We start from the raw sequence: 16,881 nt of genomic DNA, 5'->3' as shown, positions 1-16,881 counted from the left end.
AGAAAAGAAGACAGTCAGACAACACGAGACCACACGATGAGGACGGGTTGTATGAAGCACATGAGCGAGAAAGAGAGACAACGAGGGGTGGGGGCTGAAGGGAGTGGGAGACATGGGCTCTCATACGGATGGAGGCAGAAGGTGAACAACAGACACGCACCCCTGTACGCCTGTGAGCGAGCCAAAACAATACAGTATAGAGGGCAGTCGTCGAGCAAAAGAGAAGGAAAAGTGGCGCATTGCATCCGACAGCTCTCACAGCTGCGCATGCGCGCCAACGTTTCAGCACGACTACAGCACTGACAGAGTTGAGCGAGAGGAGAGGGCGGAGGAGGAACGTCAGCCGGAGCGACATCAGCCTCTCCTCTGACCTCCCCCCGCCAGAACATACACACGCGAGGACGGACATGTCAACACATACGAGCACAGAGCGGATACCATGCGATACGCGCGGTCCACAGACCAGAGGTGGGGTGAAAAGGAGCGAGCGAGTGAGATGCAAACGAAAACTCCAATGATAGTGCTGAGAGCGGGGATGCACATAGAGAGAGTGAGAGAGCGACATACACGCGCATGCACAGCCATCCCGCTCATTATGTGCGTGAGGGTGTCTCTAGCTGCGTGCGCCATCCCCAGGGGGCTTCTAGAATCCTGCGCCCCCTCCCCCCCCCCCCCCCCGCTAGCCAAACACTATTGTGAGTGGCGCCCAGCATGTTTTCACGCAAAGCCTAAGCTCTAGTAGCGGCTCGTCATGTGACGCCACTCAGACTCGTCGGCATAGTGCATGGGGATCTGCCAGGTTGTCTTTGCGCCAGTGCGCTTCACCAGTGGCTTCCAGTTCCAGAAGCGGTCATAGCGGCAGAACTTCTCGCGCATCTCGGGTCGCATCCACTGATCGAGGTAGATGTCGTCCTCTTCGAGCACCGGCACCGTAGGTTGGTTCAGCACGACATTTTTGAAGTGCGACCAACCCGGCTCTGTGCCCATGGCGCGGTAGCAGCCCCAGAGGGTGTACCAGCTGTAGAAGAACATAATGGACCACGCCATCCAGAACGTTGGCTTGGAGGACATGTTCAGCCGCATGCCGTACTTGCTGGCCATCTCGTCCATCGTGCTCTCCCACGACTCCTCCGTCATGCGGATGCTCTCCTCTCGGGTGTACGGAAACTTTGGGTCGAATATTTCTTTGGGGTACTCGAACCACTCAATGTGCGGGTTGAAGTCCATTGGCAAAATCGGCTCGTTGTTGCTGATCGACGGTGGCAGTGCGGCCCCACCGCTTCGCGTGCAAAGGCCTTTGAACTCGCTTGCAATGAAGCGAGTACTGCACAGCAGGCCGGCGACTGACGTAGTGGCCGCCGTCGAGATCACGGTGCCACACCTACGACGCAGCACCATCGTTGCGCACCCGCTGAAGAAGCAAAGAAGGGGAAGAAACACACCAGCGTGTCAAACGACAGGGAAAACGACACGACGGCAAACCAGGGGCGCTGGTGAGTTGCCACGGCTGGGGCGGCGGAGGGTGCCGTAGTGCGGGGCGCGTGAAGGATGGAAAAAGGAGAAGGAGACGCCCACCGGTGGGTGACAACGCGCCACTTTCACGTCTGCCACGCGAGCGGGAGGGTAAACGGCAACTGCAAGGCAAAGGGAGACCACAACGGCACCCACAAGAGCAGCACGATTGCACGATGGGGGGACGGATACCCACACCTGGTAGGCACGCCTGCGTGCTGTCTAGCGCTCTCAACGACGAAGTGCGAAGCAAGTCGCGCGCCGCGCAACGAGCAGGAAGGAAGTGAAAGGATGAGGGGCTGATTACTATCACTAACGCTGGACTTATCAGCGGTTGATGCTGCCAGTGTTCCCGCTGCTAATGCGGGTAGTGAATCCAGTGCGGGAGGAGACGTGGCAAAGTCGATAGCAGGAGGCTAAAGAATGAGCGGAATGACAGACATACTCAGCGGCCGGCCTAAACACACACACACACACACACACACACACGCGTACAGCAAAAGCCTTGCTGAAGTAAAACGCAGTGGAAGAGGTGCGCTGAACCGTGTGCTACGCTGTAGGGGTGCGCGGGCGGGAGGGGGGAGAGGGGAAACGGCAGGAGGAGGGGAGAGAGGGCAAGGAGAGTGAGAGGCCTGTGGGCGGAGCAAGAGTGGATACGGTTGATGTTTTGACCTTTGGGGAGGTGGAGAAGAGGTATCGCGCAGGCGTGAGTCAGCCATATCCAGCGCAGCAGTGAGGATGGATGGCGGCAGAGTCAACACCAGTAAGTATCGCGTTCTTCTCTCAGCCCCTTCACTTCTCCCCACTGCCCGCGCATCGCTGAGAAGACGCAGCAGCGTATGTCACGCCTATATGGGTCCGCGTACTACGATGGTGCGTACGCCTTCGCGTCTTGCGCTACAAATCCTCCCCCTCCCTCTCTCGTCAGCCGTACCTACAGAAGATGCACCCCGCGCCCCCACGCATTGCGCAGGCGAAGGGATGGTGGGGGGGGGGGGAGGGGGAGGGGGGCAGAGATGAATCTAAAAAATTCAACGAAGCAAAACAAAAGAAAGGGGAGAGGGGGTGAGCGTGAGGTGAGACACCGCAACGGAGGTATCTGGAGATGCACCCAACGAAGCACCACAGACGGGTCACGGAAGATATGGCATTCGCTAGGAGGTTGAGATGCAGTGCGCGCATCCTCCTCGCTCTCCCCCCTCCTCCACACGGCTCTCTCTCTCTGCCTATCGGGGAGCACGCATCTGTCTGCGTCTGTGTGAAAGAGGGAGTCCACTGGCTGGCTGAGCGACCACACAGGAGGACGATGAGGTGGGAACGCCTGAATCGGTAGGGTTTGCCATGGGCCTCGAGCACTTCGCATATCATTTACTCAGAGGCCGCCAGGGTGTCTCCCTTTACGCTTCCTCTCCCTCCCTCCATCCATTCACACAATGCTCTGCAGCGTGGCGAGCAACGTCACCGGATCCTTCTTAAGGCACGCCGCAATCGCGCGAGCGCGAACGTTTTCTAAGTCATCGATGGCAGTGAGATTGCACTGTATCGCGTGCGCCATGATGGACGGACACACATCGCATGTGAGCGCATCAGGGACGGGCGACGACGGCGATGAATCACCTCGGCCACCGAGTGTCTTGGCGAAGACAGTATTCACCATGTGCTGACGACACAAACTCTCCTGCGCATCAGACGGGTTCGTCGCTGGCGCCAGCAGCTGAGCCACCTTGCGCACCGCACCTGCGCCATCAAGTATGTCGCCGCCAGAGGAGCGTGGCGATGTACTTCCGGACGCACATGTCGGCAGCCTAAGAGGCTGCTGTTGCTGCTGTGCTCGATGCAATGTTAGCTCGTTCTCAAGAGCCACTTGGGCACTGCGAAGCGCCGCCTGCAGCTCCGTTGCCTGCGCGACGTACGATGTGATCGCTGCTGTAGAAGTGCTGTGTAAACTACTGTCAGGAATTGCCCAACTGAGGCTCGTCGCGTTGCAGTCGTCTGGGCGGGCACCGTCTTCTGTTGCTGCTACTTCCTTGATGGGAGAGAAAAGCACGTGAGCGGGCGACACAGGCCCGACAAGCGGGGTAAGACTCAACGTCGCCGGCCCTGTTATGGCTGCCGTTGTAGCTGCAGCTGGATTGGCAGGCAGCGGTGAGGTCGAAGACAGCATCTCCGGTCGCATGCGCTTGATCTCCTGGAATGCAGGATCGCCTGAAACCTCTTCTGGGAGCGCCTGCGTGCTCTTGCTAGGGAGGGGGCCACCACGCACCTCGCCTAGCGCAACCTCTGCCACGTTGCGCATCTCGCTCACGAAGGTTGGTGACTGTGGTGCCGGCGAAGCGCCTCGCGACTGGGCACAGCTTGGCGGACTTGTGTGTGCCTCCTTCGCAGGCGCTGGCACCACCGAGACGACGCTGCCGCCTTCATGCTGAAGGTAGGCACGAATGGTGCGGCGAATGGCGCGGGGAGAGATGCGGTGCCGCTCCGCCATAAGTCGCACCCACCGCCATAGCTTCAGCTCCTCAACAAAGGCGCCGCCGCTCAGCCACGCCTCTGGTGTCATCGAGGACCCAAGCAGTAAAACGGCATTTGCGGTGTTGCCGCCACCACGCGCTGGCGAATCCTTGGCCTCCGCGCGTAACAACTCCACTTCCTCGGCGCTGAGAGCACGGATCAGCGCGAGAACATGCTCAGCGTTGCGCTGCTGCGCCACCGCAGATGTGACGACGTGGTGGCCATCTGGGAATAATGGCAAAGCCGAAGCGGACGTACGACCGGGGGTTGAAGCGGATGCTTCCGCCGTCGTCCATGTGATGGCAGCAACAGCAGGAGGAGCAGGAGGAGCAGTGTTAGCTGGTGTGGTGGGGGAGGGCGTAGAAGGGAACTGCAGAAGCTGAAGGTAACGCATGCAGGTCGCTTTGTGTCGCTGGTGGTGCGTGTGCAGCTGCGCTTCGGTCAGCAACGGCACACTGGCGCTGGTCGCCGTCGCGGCAGCGTCCTCAAGGCCACTCGCCGTAGCGTTGCCTCTGGAGGTGGAGCCGAGAAAGATGCCATAGAGCAGGAGGCCCACCTCGTGGCTCGGGATGTCCTGGAAGGTGGTGTAAGACGTCTCTAGCACGTCATTTGCCCACGCTAGAATCGCAGATCGCGTGTACTGCGTCGTCGTCGTCGTCATTGTGGTGGACGGAGCAGGAGGACTGCTGGGGGAAGGTCAACGGATGTCGTCGCACAAGATGGTGGAGTGGGAATGAAGACTGCAACAAGAGCGCGATGATGATGATGATGATGATGATGATGATGATGATGGCCCCTCACGCGGGCGTATGCCTCTGTCTGTGTGGGTCGTAGGTATTGTATCTATGGGGGTTGTGGTGGTGGCCAGACACACAGAGTTGCACATGCAATCACAAACGCAAGGCGGACGTCAAACAGCGAGGAGCACTTCAGCTGCTACCTCCTCCTCCTCCGTGGGGTGCCCCTCTGCGAAGAATGCGCCTTAATGGTGATGTGGAGTGCCGGTGCGCTGAGAGAGGTAAAGACAAGGAAAAGAAAAGCGGCGTTGGCAGAAGGCAGAGAGGGGAAAGGGGGCCGAGTAGCGATGGTGTCGTCTGCGCAGCGCAGACGTACATCACTCATCCTCGCCGTGCCGCGTACACACGTACGTACACTTGCGCAGCCCATGAGGAAAAGTGGGGAGGGGATTAGGGCGCCACATGCGTTGCGGTAAGGCTGGATAAAAAGGTGGCTCTATCAGCGAGCCAGTTTACGTGACCACGTTGGCTCTCTCTGCTTCCACCTTCCCCGCTCTGTGTGGTTGCTGCCGCTGCCGGTGTTTTGTGGCGTTTCTTGCTTTGTTTGTTTTCGCTGTGCTTCGTTTGTTGTCTGCACTTGATGCCCCCCCCCCCCCCCCGCTGTCGCGTTGACGCGCTGCGGCCCGCTCTACAGCGACGCACATCGAAGCACGTATGCTGGATGATTCGGGTAGCGTGTCAGGGATATCAGCCAGCAGAGACGGTGGAAAGGGACATGGGGAGCAAGATGCAGAGGGTAGGAAGAGCTGTCTGTTATGGTGGATGGCGAGCAGCGGGGGCGGTAGCGCACAAGAAGAGTTGCCGGTGTACGTCCTGCTGATGCGCCCACTTGTGCAAGTTGTTGAAGGTGAGGGGGAGGGGGGGGGGGAGAGGGCAGCAGCGCAAACACACGATCATGTCGGGTGTTTGATAGAAAATGAGCGTTGCTGTGCATGACGCGGGGCAGCTCGAGCACATTCACCGCCAACCGGTCGTGCGAGTCTTTCCACGCCGACAGTACCTCGCCCGTGAACTGCTGCACCAGGAGAAGACCAAAGGCACGGATATTGGAGTCCGAAGTCGGGGATTGCCCCAGGGTTAACAGTCAGGCGCGCAGTACGCGGCACTACGCTTCGTCCGTGCCGCACGCAAGACGTCATTTGGGCAAGGCTGATTCTAAAGGCACAGGATGCCAGACAGCCTGCACTCGTCTTCGACACCAACGATGGCATTCTCTGGCTGCATGCGCCCGCGCACAAGACTGCGGCTTACGTGCAGGCACTCGAAGGGAGCGGAGCAGCGGCACGTAGCACGTACGCGCCGTGGCGCGCCCCAGGTGACTGCCGAAGCGGTTGACCGTCTCACGTAGAGTGCGGCCAGCGCAGGCCTCGGTGATCTTGTAGGCGTGCGTCTGAGCGGCAGCCAACGAGAGAAGCCCAACGATACGCCCGTAGCAGGTGCAGCGCGGCACGTCGTGCATGACGGCAAAGTCGGCGTTCGGCGGCGCCAAGACGGTCGAAAAGTGGAGCTCACAGCGGGTGCGGTTGGAGCTCGGGACAGTGCTCGCCTAGTGAGTCCCGCGGCAGCATGGCGTAGATCGCACACTCGGGTGCACCACGCCACCTGGGCCGCGGGGCTGAGCCAAGTGATCAAGCGTGTGCCAGAGAAATCCACCTCTTCCGCCTGTGCGTGACCGCAACCGGACATGTTTGTCGTGCTGCTACTGTTGCTGTAGGCTTGTCACACAGGACGTGCTGTGGTCCCTTGTTGGCGTCGTTGTCGCGGTGGGCTGGATCGGTGTGCCTCGCCGCGACCTCACGCTACCCCGTGATGGCGAGGAGACGGACAGCATCACCGACGAGGTCCACTGCGAATACCCCCTCGGGGACCTGCGCAACGACGTACACCCGAATCCCTGCCGCGGGGTTTTTGGACTAGGCGACAACAAAGGAGCGCTGGGTACCGGGCCACACGGCAGCGACAGCGCTGCTGATAGGCTCTCGCTTGCAAGCGACCACATGGCACCAGCCGTGTCGATCCGGTGCAGGACAACGCTGTCGTACACTGACTAGGGCGCCACAATTGGCGAGCTAGCTTCATAGTCTCAGGCACTGTTGTCTTCAGCAGCAGCCGCAGTGGTGGCGTCATGGGCGCCCACTGACTACATTCATCCTCCAGGGATTATGCTGCGACAGTCACCTCCATTGCAGCCAACACCGCGCCCGACAACATAAGACGCCGTTTCAGGGGCGTATCCTGTTAGAGCCGTGGAGATGTGCGCCAGAGATGCGGTAAGGCGTTGTCATCCACGAGAGCACATCCGCCTCGCCCCCTCCCCCTCCCCTTCAGTTCGCTCCTCCCGCTGGCGTCTTTGCTAGCCAGGTCGGTATGGACGGGTGCGATGGAGGACGGTGGACAGCGGTGAGATCACGCATGAGAAGGCGATGGGCTCGGGGTGCATGGCTCGCCTCTGACGGCCTCACAAGTTGGTACGCTTTCAATCACGATGGGAAAGCCGCACCAATAGGCAGAATCATATGTGTCTCCCTGCACAGCTCGCCCATCCACAGGACGCTGAGTGTGTCTCGCTGCCGCGCCAGCAAGGCCTGCGATAGGCCAACATTGTTCGCCCTGAGAACCCCGCTCGTGCATGAACAGTGAGCAGTTGACTATAAAGAGGCGAACAGATGACCCTGCGCATGGGCTGATCGTACAGCGTTGCGGCGGTTTCGCAGTGATCGCGGATAGGGTGCAGCAAGCCCTGGTACATCCGACTGCTGAGGATGTACGACCACAACGCCCACACAAACCCTGGTAGCGGTGTGTACAGCACCACGTTCGGCTTGCCTTGCTCCTTGTCGATCGACATGACGTCCATTGGCACCATACGGAAAGGATGTTCGGTGGGGGGAAAGAGGGGGGGGGGGAGGTGGGACGACAGAGTCCATGATAAGCACGAGGAAGTAGCTCAAGGGTTGCTTATCCCACGGGAGTTCACTCGATGGACATTTCCCCAGCACAAAGTCTTTGCTTTCCGGTAGCCAGCAGGTGGTAACCACGAAGGCGCCGGTGTCCACAACGAAAGGGGCATCGGGCAGCATCACGCGTCGCCGCTCTTGCGACGACGCACGCGTGGCGTCCGGCTCTACATGCCGGCGCAGCAGTGCATCGGCGACTAGGCGACAAGCAAGGATGAACGACTCTGCACCTCCGTACACATAGATACGCTGCCCAGTCGCATGAAACGGGGGTGCGCATACCTCTCTGCCAAGATCCGCCCCAAGGTGAGACGCACGAGTCTGAGTCGCCCGCACACGCGATGGCCTTTTTTTTCCAGGTATGCTATGGTAAGCAGCAGTATAGGCGCAATGTGTGCGACACCGTCGCCGCTCATCAAAGATGGCACCTTGCTGAGCAGGAAGAGAGGCCTGGACATGTCGAGGGAGTATGGGTCGATGCCGTACACGTGCGCAGACGTCTTCGGCACCTTCCTCTCGCTGGCGTGCTCGTTGGCCAGGTACGGAGAGGCAAAGAATTCCGTTGAGTAGCCCCCGTCGCAGACGGCGTGTACCTGAGGACGCCTCCACATCTGCCAAACAGCTGCGCGGCGCCTATCCTGGCGCCTCCGGAGGTGGTCAAAGAGGGCAGCGCCAGTGGCCGAAAGGTCAAAGGAGACCGCCTGCAATGCCTGTCCGAGTGCCAGTGACGTGTGCTGCCTCTATGTCGCCCCGGAAAGCGATACTGCTGCTGTTGGTACTGATACAGACCATGCTGGACTCGAGCATACTATGCTCGCCCTCCCAATTTCCGTCCGTGATGGGCTGCGGCTGCTCCGTGGACACGGCAACGGCGCTGAGGTTGCCGAGGTTGTCGTCGCACCGCAACGGGGCGCAACGCTTTTCGTCTCGCGACTCCGACGGGCTCTGAGAGGCATGTGAGAGCGTAGGCACGGATTCCGTGAGATCCATGAACTGGATGACCGCACACAACAACCGCGTGATGCTCTTAGGTGGTGTCCAGTGCAGGTCACGGAGGCTCGGCCGCGCAGGATCGTTACTCCGCGAGCTGGTGAATATCTCACATGACATCACAGGCAGTAGCGTGAAATCCTCCACAAAGAGAACCAATTCTGAGAAGAAATACGTGTGGCGCCCTGTGAGCGAGTTTGACAGAATACACTGCACGATGACGTGGGCGACAACAAGGGTGGCCATCGTCAGCAGCACCCCTAAGGTGCCATACGGAAGCGTTAGCCGTGGCAACCGCAAGTACCAGTCCCGGTGCGGCCCGTGGCGATGGTGACACTGCCCCTGTTCGCGATGGCTGCAGCTTAAAGGTCTCGGCACTTTGCTGCCGTTGGCGCCACCGAGGGGCATTATCGACCGGTTCTGCGTGTGCATGATGTCTTCGTGTGGCAACGGCACTGGGGTCACCATGGTGGTGCCTCGCACATGCGCTGAGTGCAAATCCCTTTCCTGGCCCTCCGCTGCCGCTCCGGTGGTCGTGCTAGAAGTGGCAGGTGACTGCAATGAAAGAGCCTGGCGAGAGGGGGGTGGGAGTAGCGACGCAGAGGCCGCACACTCGTGCAAGTCTGCCGCGCGGTCATCACCGTCAGCGTGCCCGTCAGCTGCCGCCGGCGATCCCAGTGCATGCCTCCGTCGTCTGCTGTTCGTGTTGCACAGATGCAGTGGCGGTGGGCGAATGACGAACCGTTTCCATTGAGCTGAGCTTCGATTGCAGCTGATATTCTCGCCACCGCTGCTTGCTCTGCTCGGCCTGTCTCTGTCTCTCCCTCGGCCCCTGCCCTCACCGCACCTCTCGGAGCTCCACGTGCGCCCCTCAGCACCAAAGCTGCTGCGGGTCTGCTGGACACGTTTTGGTGCCCCACCAGGGGTGTCGAGCAGGTTGCTCAAGGGTCGATGGAGGCTGCCACTAAGGCGTCGAGTGGTCCTGCTGTCGTTGTACCCGTGCCAGCGGGTGCTGCAGTGCCGCGTCGCAGGTCGCGCGACGGTGCCTGCTGGGGTGCAGCGGACCCTTTCCCATGAGCATGTCGAGCCCTTGCCGACCTGTGGAGGAAGGAATCGGTCATCCGCACCGCCGCCGCCGCCGGCGGCCGCAGCTGCCGACCCCGAGCAGGGTGAATACGAGGTCGATACGAACATGGGCAGATCCGGCGCACTGGACGGGCTCTCCGCGGTGCCACTGCGGACGCCGGCAAGGCGGTGGCTGCCGCCAGAGGTGCTGATATGCGTCTGTGTCGATAGTGAGCGCAGTAGTGCCCCTTGCGACGCGAACAGCTGCTGCGGCATCGTCAGTGTGGTTCGGTCGAAGGTGCTGAGACGCATCGAGCCACCACCCCCGCTGCCGCAGCTAGACGTGGAGTTGGACCTGCCAGTGGTGTGCATGAGCGATATGCGCAGATGCCTTTCGGTCCGCGATGATGATGCATGCGCCGCGATAGGGATGCGCGTCACTGGCCCGCTGACGTTGAAGTTTGCTGTCGCGCAGGTATACACGTTGCCCTTCCATTGCACGCTTGTGAGCTCCTGGCCCTGCGACAGCTCCAACTCCGACTCCGACTCCGATGCTGCGACTGCGGCGGCAGGAGGCATGGCTCCCTTCATCACCACTTTTCTCTGCCGTCTCTGAACGACATCATGGTAGCTGCCGTCTCCGTCATCGTCATTGTCATCGACCATCCTGTACCCCTCGCCGTCCTCGTAAGTGTCCCCACTGTCATTACCGCCGTAGAGTGGGTCCCCGTGCAAATCATCCGCCTCGCCCACAAAGGACACCGCTGCGCCGTCGAGGAAACCGTCGAAGTCGTACGGGGCATCGGTGAAACCGCTCATCGAGAGCGCACTGGCGACACTCGATGTCCGCCGTGACCGCTCCAGCACCGAGGTCGTCACTGCGGCCGACGCAGCCGGTGACGAACGTCCGCGACTGCTGACGGAGATGTGCCGCTCAAGCTGGTTGTGACGGTACACTGCAAACCCCTGAAAGCATAACGGCACCTCTACGTGCTGGCCACCGCCGTGGGCATTGGATGGAGTGCTGGACGGCAGAGGCCGAAGTGCGCCTGTGGCTGCAGGAAAGGAGCTCGTGGCGGTCGCCGCCACACCGGGAGACAGTGCAGCACTTGGGTGGACGCTTGGCGTGGCGGCGGTGCCACCTCCGAGCAGAAGTGCCGGAGTGACTTCGACCTCGGCGCCACTAAGCGATGACTTTGGAGTCAAGAGGAACAGCATCGCACCACCGAACGACACCGGCGACGTTATGGACGGCGGCGCTGTTGTCCTGTACGCAACAACAGGAGACGAGGCTGGCGTCCGAGCACCGCTTTTAGTGAAAGGGGAGGTCGGTGGTGTGGCAGTGCCGGAGAGCGGCGCGAGGACGCCGGATGTGCGTGCACTGTTGGTACCATTGCGCGGCGCCGCGTGGATTTTGTAGCTCAAGTGCTGTCGGCTTGAACGCGGCGCGTCGGGGTCCACCATGAGCGCTTCCGCAGCTGATATAGATGCTGGGGATAACGGTGAGGTGCGTCGATGGGCGCCTGATGTTGCTGTCAGCGGTGGTTCTGTCGGGTAGGCGTGTGCGATGCCCTGGAGCGGAGCCGCAGTGGCCGGCTCGCCACGCCTAGTGTGTTGAGTGCTAGGCGTACCAGAACTGCTTTCCAGCAGGAGCACCTCGGCTGGTACGTCGAGAAACGGCGCATCCCCGTCTTCCCTCGTTGCCGCTGCACGGAGCAGCTCGCTTAGCTTCGGCGAGATCCGGCACCCGGCGACGACGCGGCAAGTGGCTCGACTGGCGCTTGTGCGCTCCATCGCGGCGGCAGTTCTGGCGCTGGTCACCGTCGTGGTGGGGTGAGGCGTCGAGAGAGCCCAAACAGGCGACACCTGTGACGCGTTCGTCGATTGAACTGCTGGCGCAGGAGCGGCCACGTTTACACACGTTACCGGTCGAGGCGGGGACCAAGTAAGTGAGTTGGTTGGCATCCCGTGCGCTGACAACGAGCCAGTGTGTGACGATGCCGAGTCACACTGGCTGACGAGGAGGCCGTCGCTGTAGGACCGAGTTAGTCGCGGGAGAAGGTAGGTTGATGGGAAGGACGTGACGCTCGACCCGGAGGCCGAGCCCGCCTCCGCGTCTCTCAACATTTTGGCTCACCAAAGAAACGCACACACACAGAGAGAGAGGGACGCGAGAAGAGCACAGGCAGGAAGAGATGGCTATGGTACTCGCACGCGTGTGTATGTGCACGCGAGCACGGAGCGAGGGAGCAAGAGAGAGAGAGAGAGAGTTGGGGCGACGAAGGGGGCAAAGAAGAGGCAGAGGGGAAGGGAGGGAGAGAACCTCCAAGAGAGTAGAGGTGTGTACGGTTGCCTCTGCGTCAGTAGTGCGAAAGAGTGAGGAAATCAGCGAGTCAGTGCGCGCGCGCGAGGCTGAGTGTAGGGGGCGCAGGCGAGCGACTGCCGTTTGAAGCCTTAGCGTCTCTCGTCTCCCGCTTGCTCCAGGAAAAAACAACAGGAGCAACTCTGCACGTCTCTGTCTCGGTGTGCGTATGCATGTAAGTGGCGGGGAGGTGAGATAAGTGGCGGAGGCTAACACTGCCGACAAGCAGAACAAGGGGAATAGAGGGCAAGAGAGGGAGGAGGAGGAGGACGCGAGAGTGGCATCGTTCCTGAAGCGACACATGGGGTACGTAGCGGCGCCAATGAAGGCGCAGGGACGAATACGCGTATAGGCGCCCTTGGGCTGACTGACGCTTCTTGATGATCGGGCTGCCGTCTTTACCACATTCTTTCAACAAGCCAACTCTTCGCTCTCCCTTGCGCACACAGGGGAGAGCTAGATAGGCAGGCAGGCCTACACAGTCGCGTGAGTAGGATGAGAGTGGTAGTGGTGTGTGTGTGTGTGTGCGAGGGGGGGGGGGAACACGCGAGAGGCCGACGCCACGGCCGTGCACGACATGTATCACTGCCCTCCTTTTCTCTCTTTTACCCCCCTCCCTTTCTGCCTTTAATAATTGCGTGACCTCTGCATCGAAGCCAAGGCCACCACTACCAAGAACACCTCGCACCCTGCAGCCATCACTTGATGCCTCGGCACCTCAGTGGCAGTGTCGCCTGCAAGAGGTGATGCAGGCGCTGCAAGAGGGCCGCCTCGTCGGGTGTTAGGACCTGTAGAAGACCGCCCACTTCACCGCTGGGGCTTTCCACACTGGATGCGTCCGGCAGCTGCTTGTTTATGTTGCTGCTCAACGTAGTAGTCAATCCTGCAGCGATAGAGATGGATAGACGCGGGTCAGCCGCCGTGGCACTAAGGCGTTGTGCCATGGGCGTTGGTTGAAAGAGCTCCATCACCGCACCGACAGCAGATGGCGGAGCGGCAAGCGCAACGGCGTGACGCAGCTGCGCGTGTCGCAGTAGCCGCTTGCGTTCCTCGTCAAACTCTGACTCTTTAGGAGCGGCGTCCTCGTGCGCTGGGGGCAGCTGGTGAAAGTGGCACGAGACGATGAGTAGAAAGGAAAGATAGTCGGAGACGCCCGTCCCGCGCTGCGCGAGCACGTCGGCGTATCGGGCTGCGAACACCTGCGAGGGTGAAGCAAAAGCTGCGTTGGTACGTGCCGTGGACTCAGCACCTCTGCTGTCCCCTTGAGGCCTTCCACATTGCGTGTAGAGCGCCTCCTCTATCTGCGTGAGCAGTTTGAAGACGATCAACGCCGTGGTCCAGCCAGCCCCTGTGCCGCCGCCGCCACCACGTGCCCCAGCGTCGGCCGCTGACGCTCTCAGCATCGGGTGTGTTGGAAGCCGATGAGCCACGTGAGTGAGTACGGCGAGTCGATTGAATATCTTCCGGAGTACTTCAGCGGACATGTCATCGTTGTCGTGCCCAGTCGACTGTGCTGCGCGCTGTGCCATCTCCGTTTCGGTGCAGAGGCTCGTCAACGTCGCCGCTGCGGCGCGCTCCAGCTCTGCTAGGGGGTGTAGCAACTCCTTTAGCAGAACCTGCGGGGGGAGCTTGGAGAGGTGCTCTGTGCGCCAAAGGAGACGCAGTGTGGCGTAGAAAATACCCTGGAGAAGTCGATCGTAGTGGCAATGGCAGCTTTGACTCTGCGGCAGCTGATGACCATTGCGCTGCGTAGCCTCGCAGTCACCGTTGTCAGCATCGCTACTTGGTGCCTCGAGGCACGTCGCCGACGTGGTCGATGACAAATTGCCTCGGCACTTGCGTGCCCACTGCAGCCCTGCAGAGGAGGTGCTGAAGAGCCACACGCTTCCGTGCGCTGTCGCACCACCACCACCAGCTTTGTGCCCACTTGTTTCTGGGGCCGCAAAGGCTGAAGTTACGCGTCGCAGCGCCTGCAGTGGGGTCAGCACGGCACGCCAGTCGTGGAAGAGCGTTTCGGTAGACGGCGCTGAAGGCGGTACATCCGCTCCAGAAAGAAGTCGCGCTGCGAGATGGCGCACTGCCTCGTGCGCATCGACATCAACACATCCAAGCACAGTGCCGCCAGGTGCGGCACCTTGCGTCATCACTGGTGCTGCCGATGCGCGCTCCCGCCCCCACTGCTGGAGTCCTGGTGGAGGTGGAAGGCTGGGCAGCGGCATGCCGAGAGAGTCGCAGCAGCGCACAAAACTTGAGAGAAGAGCGAGTTGACGCGCGTCTGAGACGGCGCCGGAGCGCCGCAAGTGCGGCGCCACCTCTGCCGCCGAGAGCGCTGCCACTGTCGTGAGTTCCAGAACAAGCGCTGCGACATCGCCAACGTTGGCGCTGCTACAGTCACGACAACTTCGACCGTTGTCGTGACGAGGGCTGCCACCGTCGCCGTTTTGCACGTGTTTCTGCAGGCAACGCTGCGGCCCTTTCCACAGAGGTGCTGAGCACGTGCGCTTCAGAGTTGTGTAGAGGCTATACACGCGAAGACACGCAAGCCAGTCGCGGCGTATTGCCAGAGTGCCTTGTTTCCCTCCACTAGTAGAGCCGCCGTCTTCTCCACGGCTGCTGCGCGCAGCACTGGGCCTTTCGCCTACCCCGACCAGCATGCTACACAGGGCTTCCTCCAAGACACAGAGCTGCGGAACGACTGGCGTGGAAGCCATAGATGCATGCAGCGTCGCCCCTGCTGCTGCTGAGTCGCTTCTGTGCGCAGTTATCGAACCTCGACATCCAGCCGGCACCTCTTCACTGGCCAACCATGCCCGCAGCCGGGTTGCTGCAAGTAGCAGGGGCGACTTCCAACGCCCGCTCTCCTCCGTGGCCCCATGACCGCTGCCGCCTTCGCCAAGAACCTGCAACGCTCCACGGTAGAGCATCTCGATCACGTGAGCGCCGTTGCGCATAGCGGTGCTTGGATTGCCATTCTCTGTGCGCAGCCTGCCCTTCTTCGCAAAAGATGTAGGAACATCCATGTCAAGCACTTGTGCAGGTTCATGCTCGGCCATGCTCGATTCGCCAGCACTCACACCGGCCTCGCACTCTGCCATCCATGCATCACGCACCTCTGCCGCATCTTTCTCAGACAACGTGCTCAACACACTGAGAATTCGCCACAGCAACAGGCTCGAATCCACGCGCGGCACCGTGTGAGAGTTGCGGCGGTCACGCACTAGGCGGTGCACTCCGCCCTTCGCCCCCTCCAAGAGGCTCAACTGGTTGTAGATGATGCCGAGGAGCGCGATACCCCGTCCCGACAGTCGCACAGACTGCTGATGATGTAGAACGTCGACGAGCACAGCGTGAACGAGATCGTGGAGAGGCACCGAGGACGGTCTCACGGCAGTTCGAGCGCCGCCCTTCTCGCTCAGGCGCGCACGCTGCTGTAGTGCGAGTGTAACGAGGCACAGCGTCGCCTCCATTGCGCACGTCTCCCGCGTGGAAGTTGAGAGAGGCAACCACGGGCGCAGAAGAGTGCACAGGGTCAACCCTGCCTCTACTATACGGTGCCGAGACTCTTTGGGCGAGGATGCGGATGCAGCGAGAGCCACAGCCTTCATGAGCTTCTCCAGGTAGGAGTCCTCAGCAGCTGCCGCGAGTGGCCCCAGCACTTCGCGCTCGCTGCCGCTGAGGAAGTCAAGTAGCAGCTGCGGGTCGGGGTTGCGCGAGCGCCGCTGAACGGCGGCGACGACAGCAGAGAGAAGCGCATGCAACTCTCTGCAGGAGCACACGGGTATGACTGTTGGTTTAGTGAAGGTGTGAGCAGTCTCGCCATTCTGCTGCCTGTGGGTTGATCCGCTCTGCAGCTTCCCTGACTCACAAAAGGCGCTGTGTACGGTGGCCAACAGCGTCGCAGCCGCCTTGTCACTCTCCGCTGTCGCTGTTGTTGCCGTCTTCTCCGACGCTCGGGAGAAGGCGGCTTCTACAGCGACAGCGGAGAGTGACTAGGCGGCTGCGACGCTGTTGGCAACAGTACACAGAGCCTTTTGTGAGTAAGGGTGGCTGCAGAGCGGTTCTCCCTACAGGCAGCAGTATGGCGAGCCTGCTCACACTTTCACTAACCATCAGGTATCCCCGTGTGCTCTGGCAGAGAGTTGCTTGCGCTTCTTTCTGTGGTAGTGGCAGAAGTTATGGGCCGCCCGCGCACCCCGGCCCGGCAGGTGTTACTCGATTTCTAAGGGCTGGCTAGAGGTTTTAAAGCTTCACCGACCCCCGACGCGCCAAAGTATGGATTATTCTTCTAGCCTCATTACCAGCTTTTCGCTAGTGATATGAAGAGTATTTCTTTTTGGTCGAGCCCGATTTTTAATTTACTGCACGCCACTTCCGTCTTTTATTTTTTATTTTTCTACCGTGTTAACAGATTTCTTTTGAGATAGGATTTGAGTCACTTATATATTCCACTTGCATCGATGGAATTCCGCCTTAATATTTTTTGGTCTATTTAAGTGACTCCAAACATCCCTCTGCAATACACCTGGGTCAGTGGGTTGTCTCCTCACATGGAATTACTTTATCCTTGATAAATTAAGATGTTTAGCTCTTAACGATTTTATATTTAATGGTGTAGTAATGTTTCGTTCTATTTTTGTATTACCTTTCCCCTCCCAAAATATATTTTTACCCTGCCTATCTGCAATTTTAT

At 60.2% G+C, this 16,881-nt stretch overlaps 4 protein-coding genes across 4 annotated transcripts; all 4 read right to left on the bottom strand.

Moving 5' to 3' along the window:
• Positions 1-735: 735 nt before the first annotated feature.
• On the bottom strand, positions 736-1,398 carry LBRM_08_0430 (conserved hypothetical protein; the record flags this gene model as incomplete). Its single annotated transcript, XM_001562054.1, has 1 exon — positions 736-1,398. The coding sequence occupies one exon, from the start codon at positions 1,396-1,398 to the stop codon at positions 736-738; it is 663 nt and encodes a 220-aa protein (XP_001562104.1).
• A 1,540-nt stretch (positions 1,399-2,938) lies between these two features.
• Positions 2,939-4,681, bottom strand: LBRM_08_0420 (conserved hypothetical protein; the record flags this gene model as incomplete). Its single annotated transcript, XM_001562053.2, has 1 exon — positions 2,939-4,681. One exon carries the CDS (start codon positions 4,679-4,681, stop codon positions 2,939-2,941), a length of 1,743 nt encoding a protein of 580 aa, XP_001562103.2.
• Positions 4,682-8,461: 3,780 nt separating this feature from the next.
• Positions 8,462-11,956, bottom strand: LBRM_08_0410 (conserved hypothetical protein; the record flags this gene model as incomplete). The annotated part of the gene is made up of 1 exon (XM_001562052.2): positions 8,462-11,956. One exon carries the CDS (start codon positions 11,954-11,956, stop codon positions 8,462-8,464), a length of 3,495 nt encoding a protein of 1,164 aa, XP_001562102.2.
• Positions 11,957-12,889: 933 nt separating this feature from the next.
• LBRM_08_0400 (conserved hypothetical protein) lies at positions 12,890-15,796 on the bottom strand (the record flags this gene model as incomplete). The annotated part of the gene is made up of 1 exon (XM_001562051.2): positions 12,890-15,796. The coding sequence occupies one exon, from the start codon at positions 15,794-15,796 to the stop codon at positions 12,890-12,892; it is 2,907 nt and encodes a 968-aa protein (XP_001562101.2).
• Positions 15,797-16,881: the final 1,085 nt, after the last annotated feature.

Source organism: Leishmania braziliensis, chromosome 8 (genome assembly GCF_000002845.2).
Source record: "Leishmania braziliensis MHOM/BR/75/M2904 complete genome, chromosome 8".
Taxonomy (NCBI): domain Eukaryota; phylum Euglenozoa; class Kinetoplastea; order Trypanosomatida; family Trypanosomatidae; genus Leishmania; species Leishmania braziliensis.
This window is presented reverse-complemented; position numbering and strand designations above follow the sequence as displayed.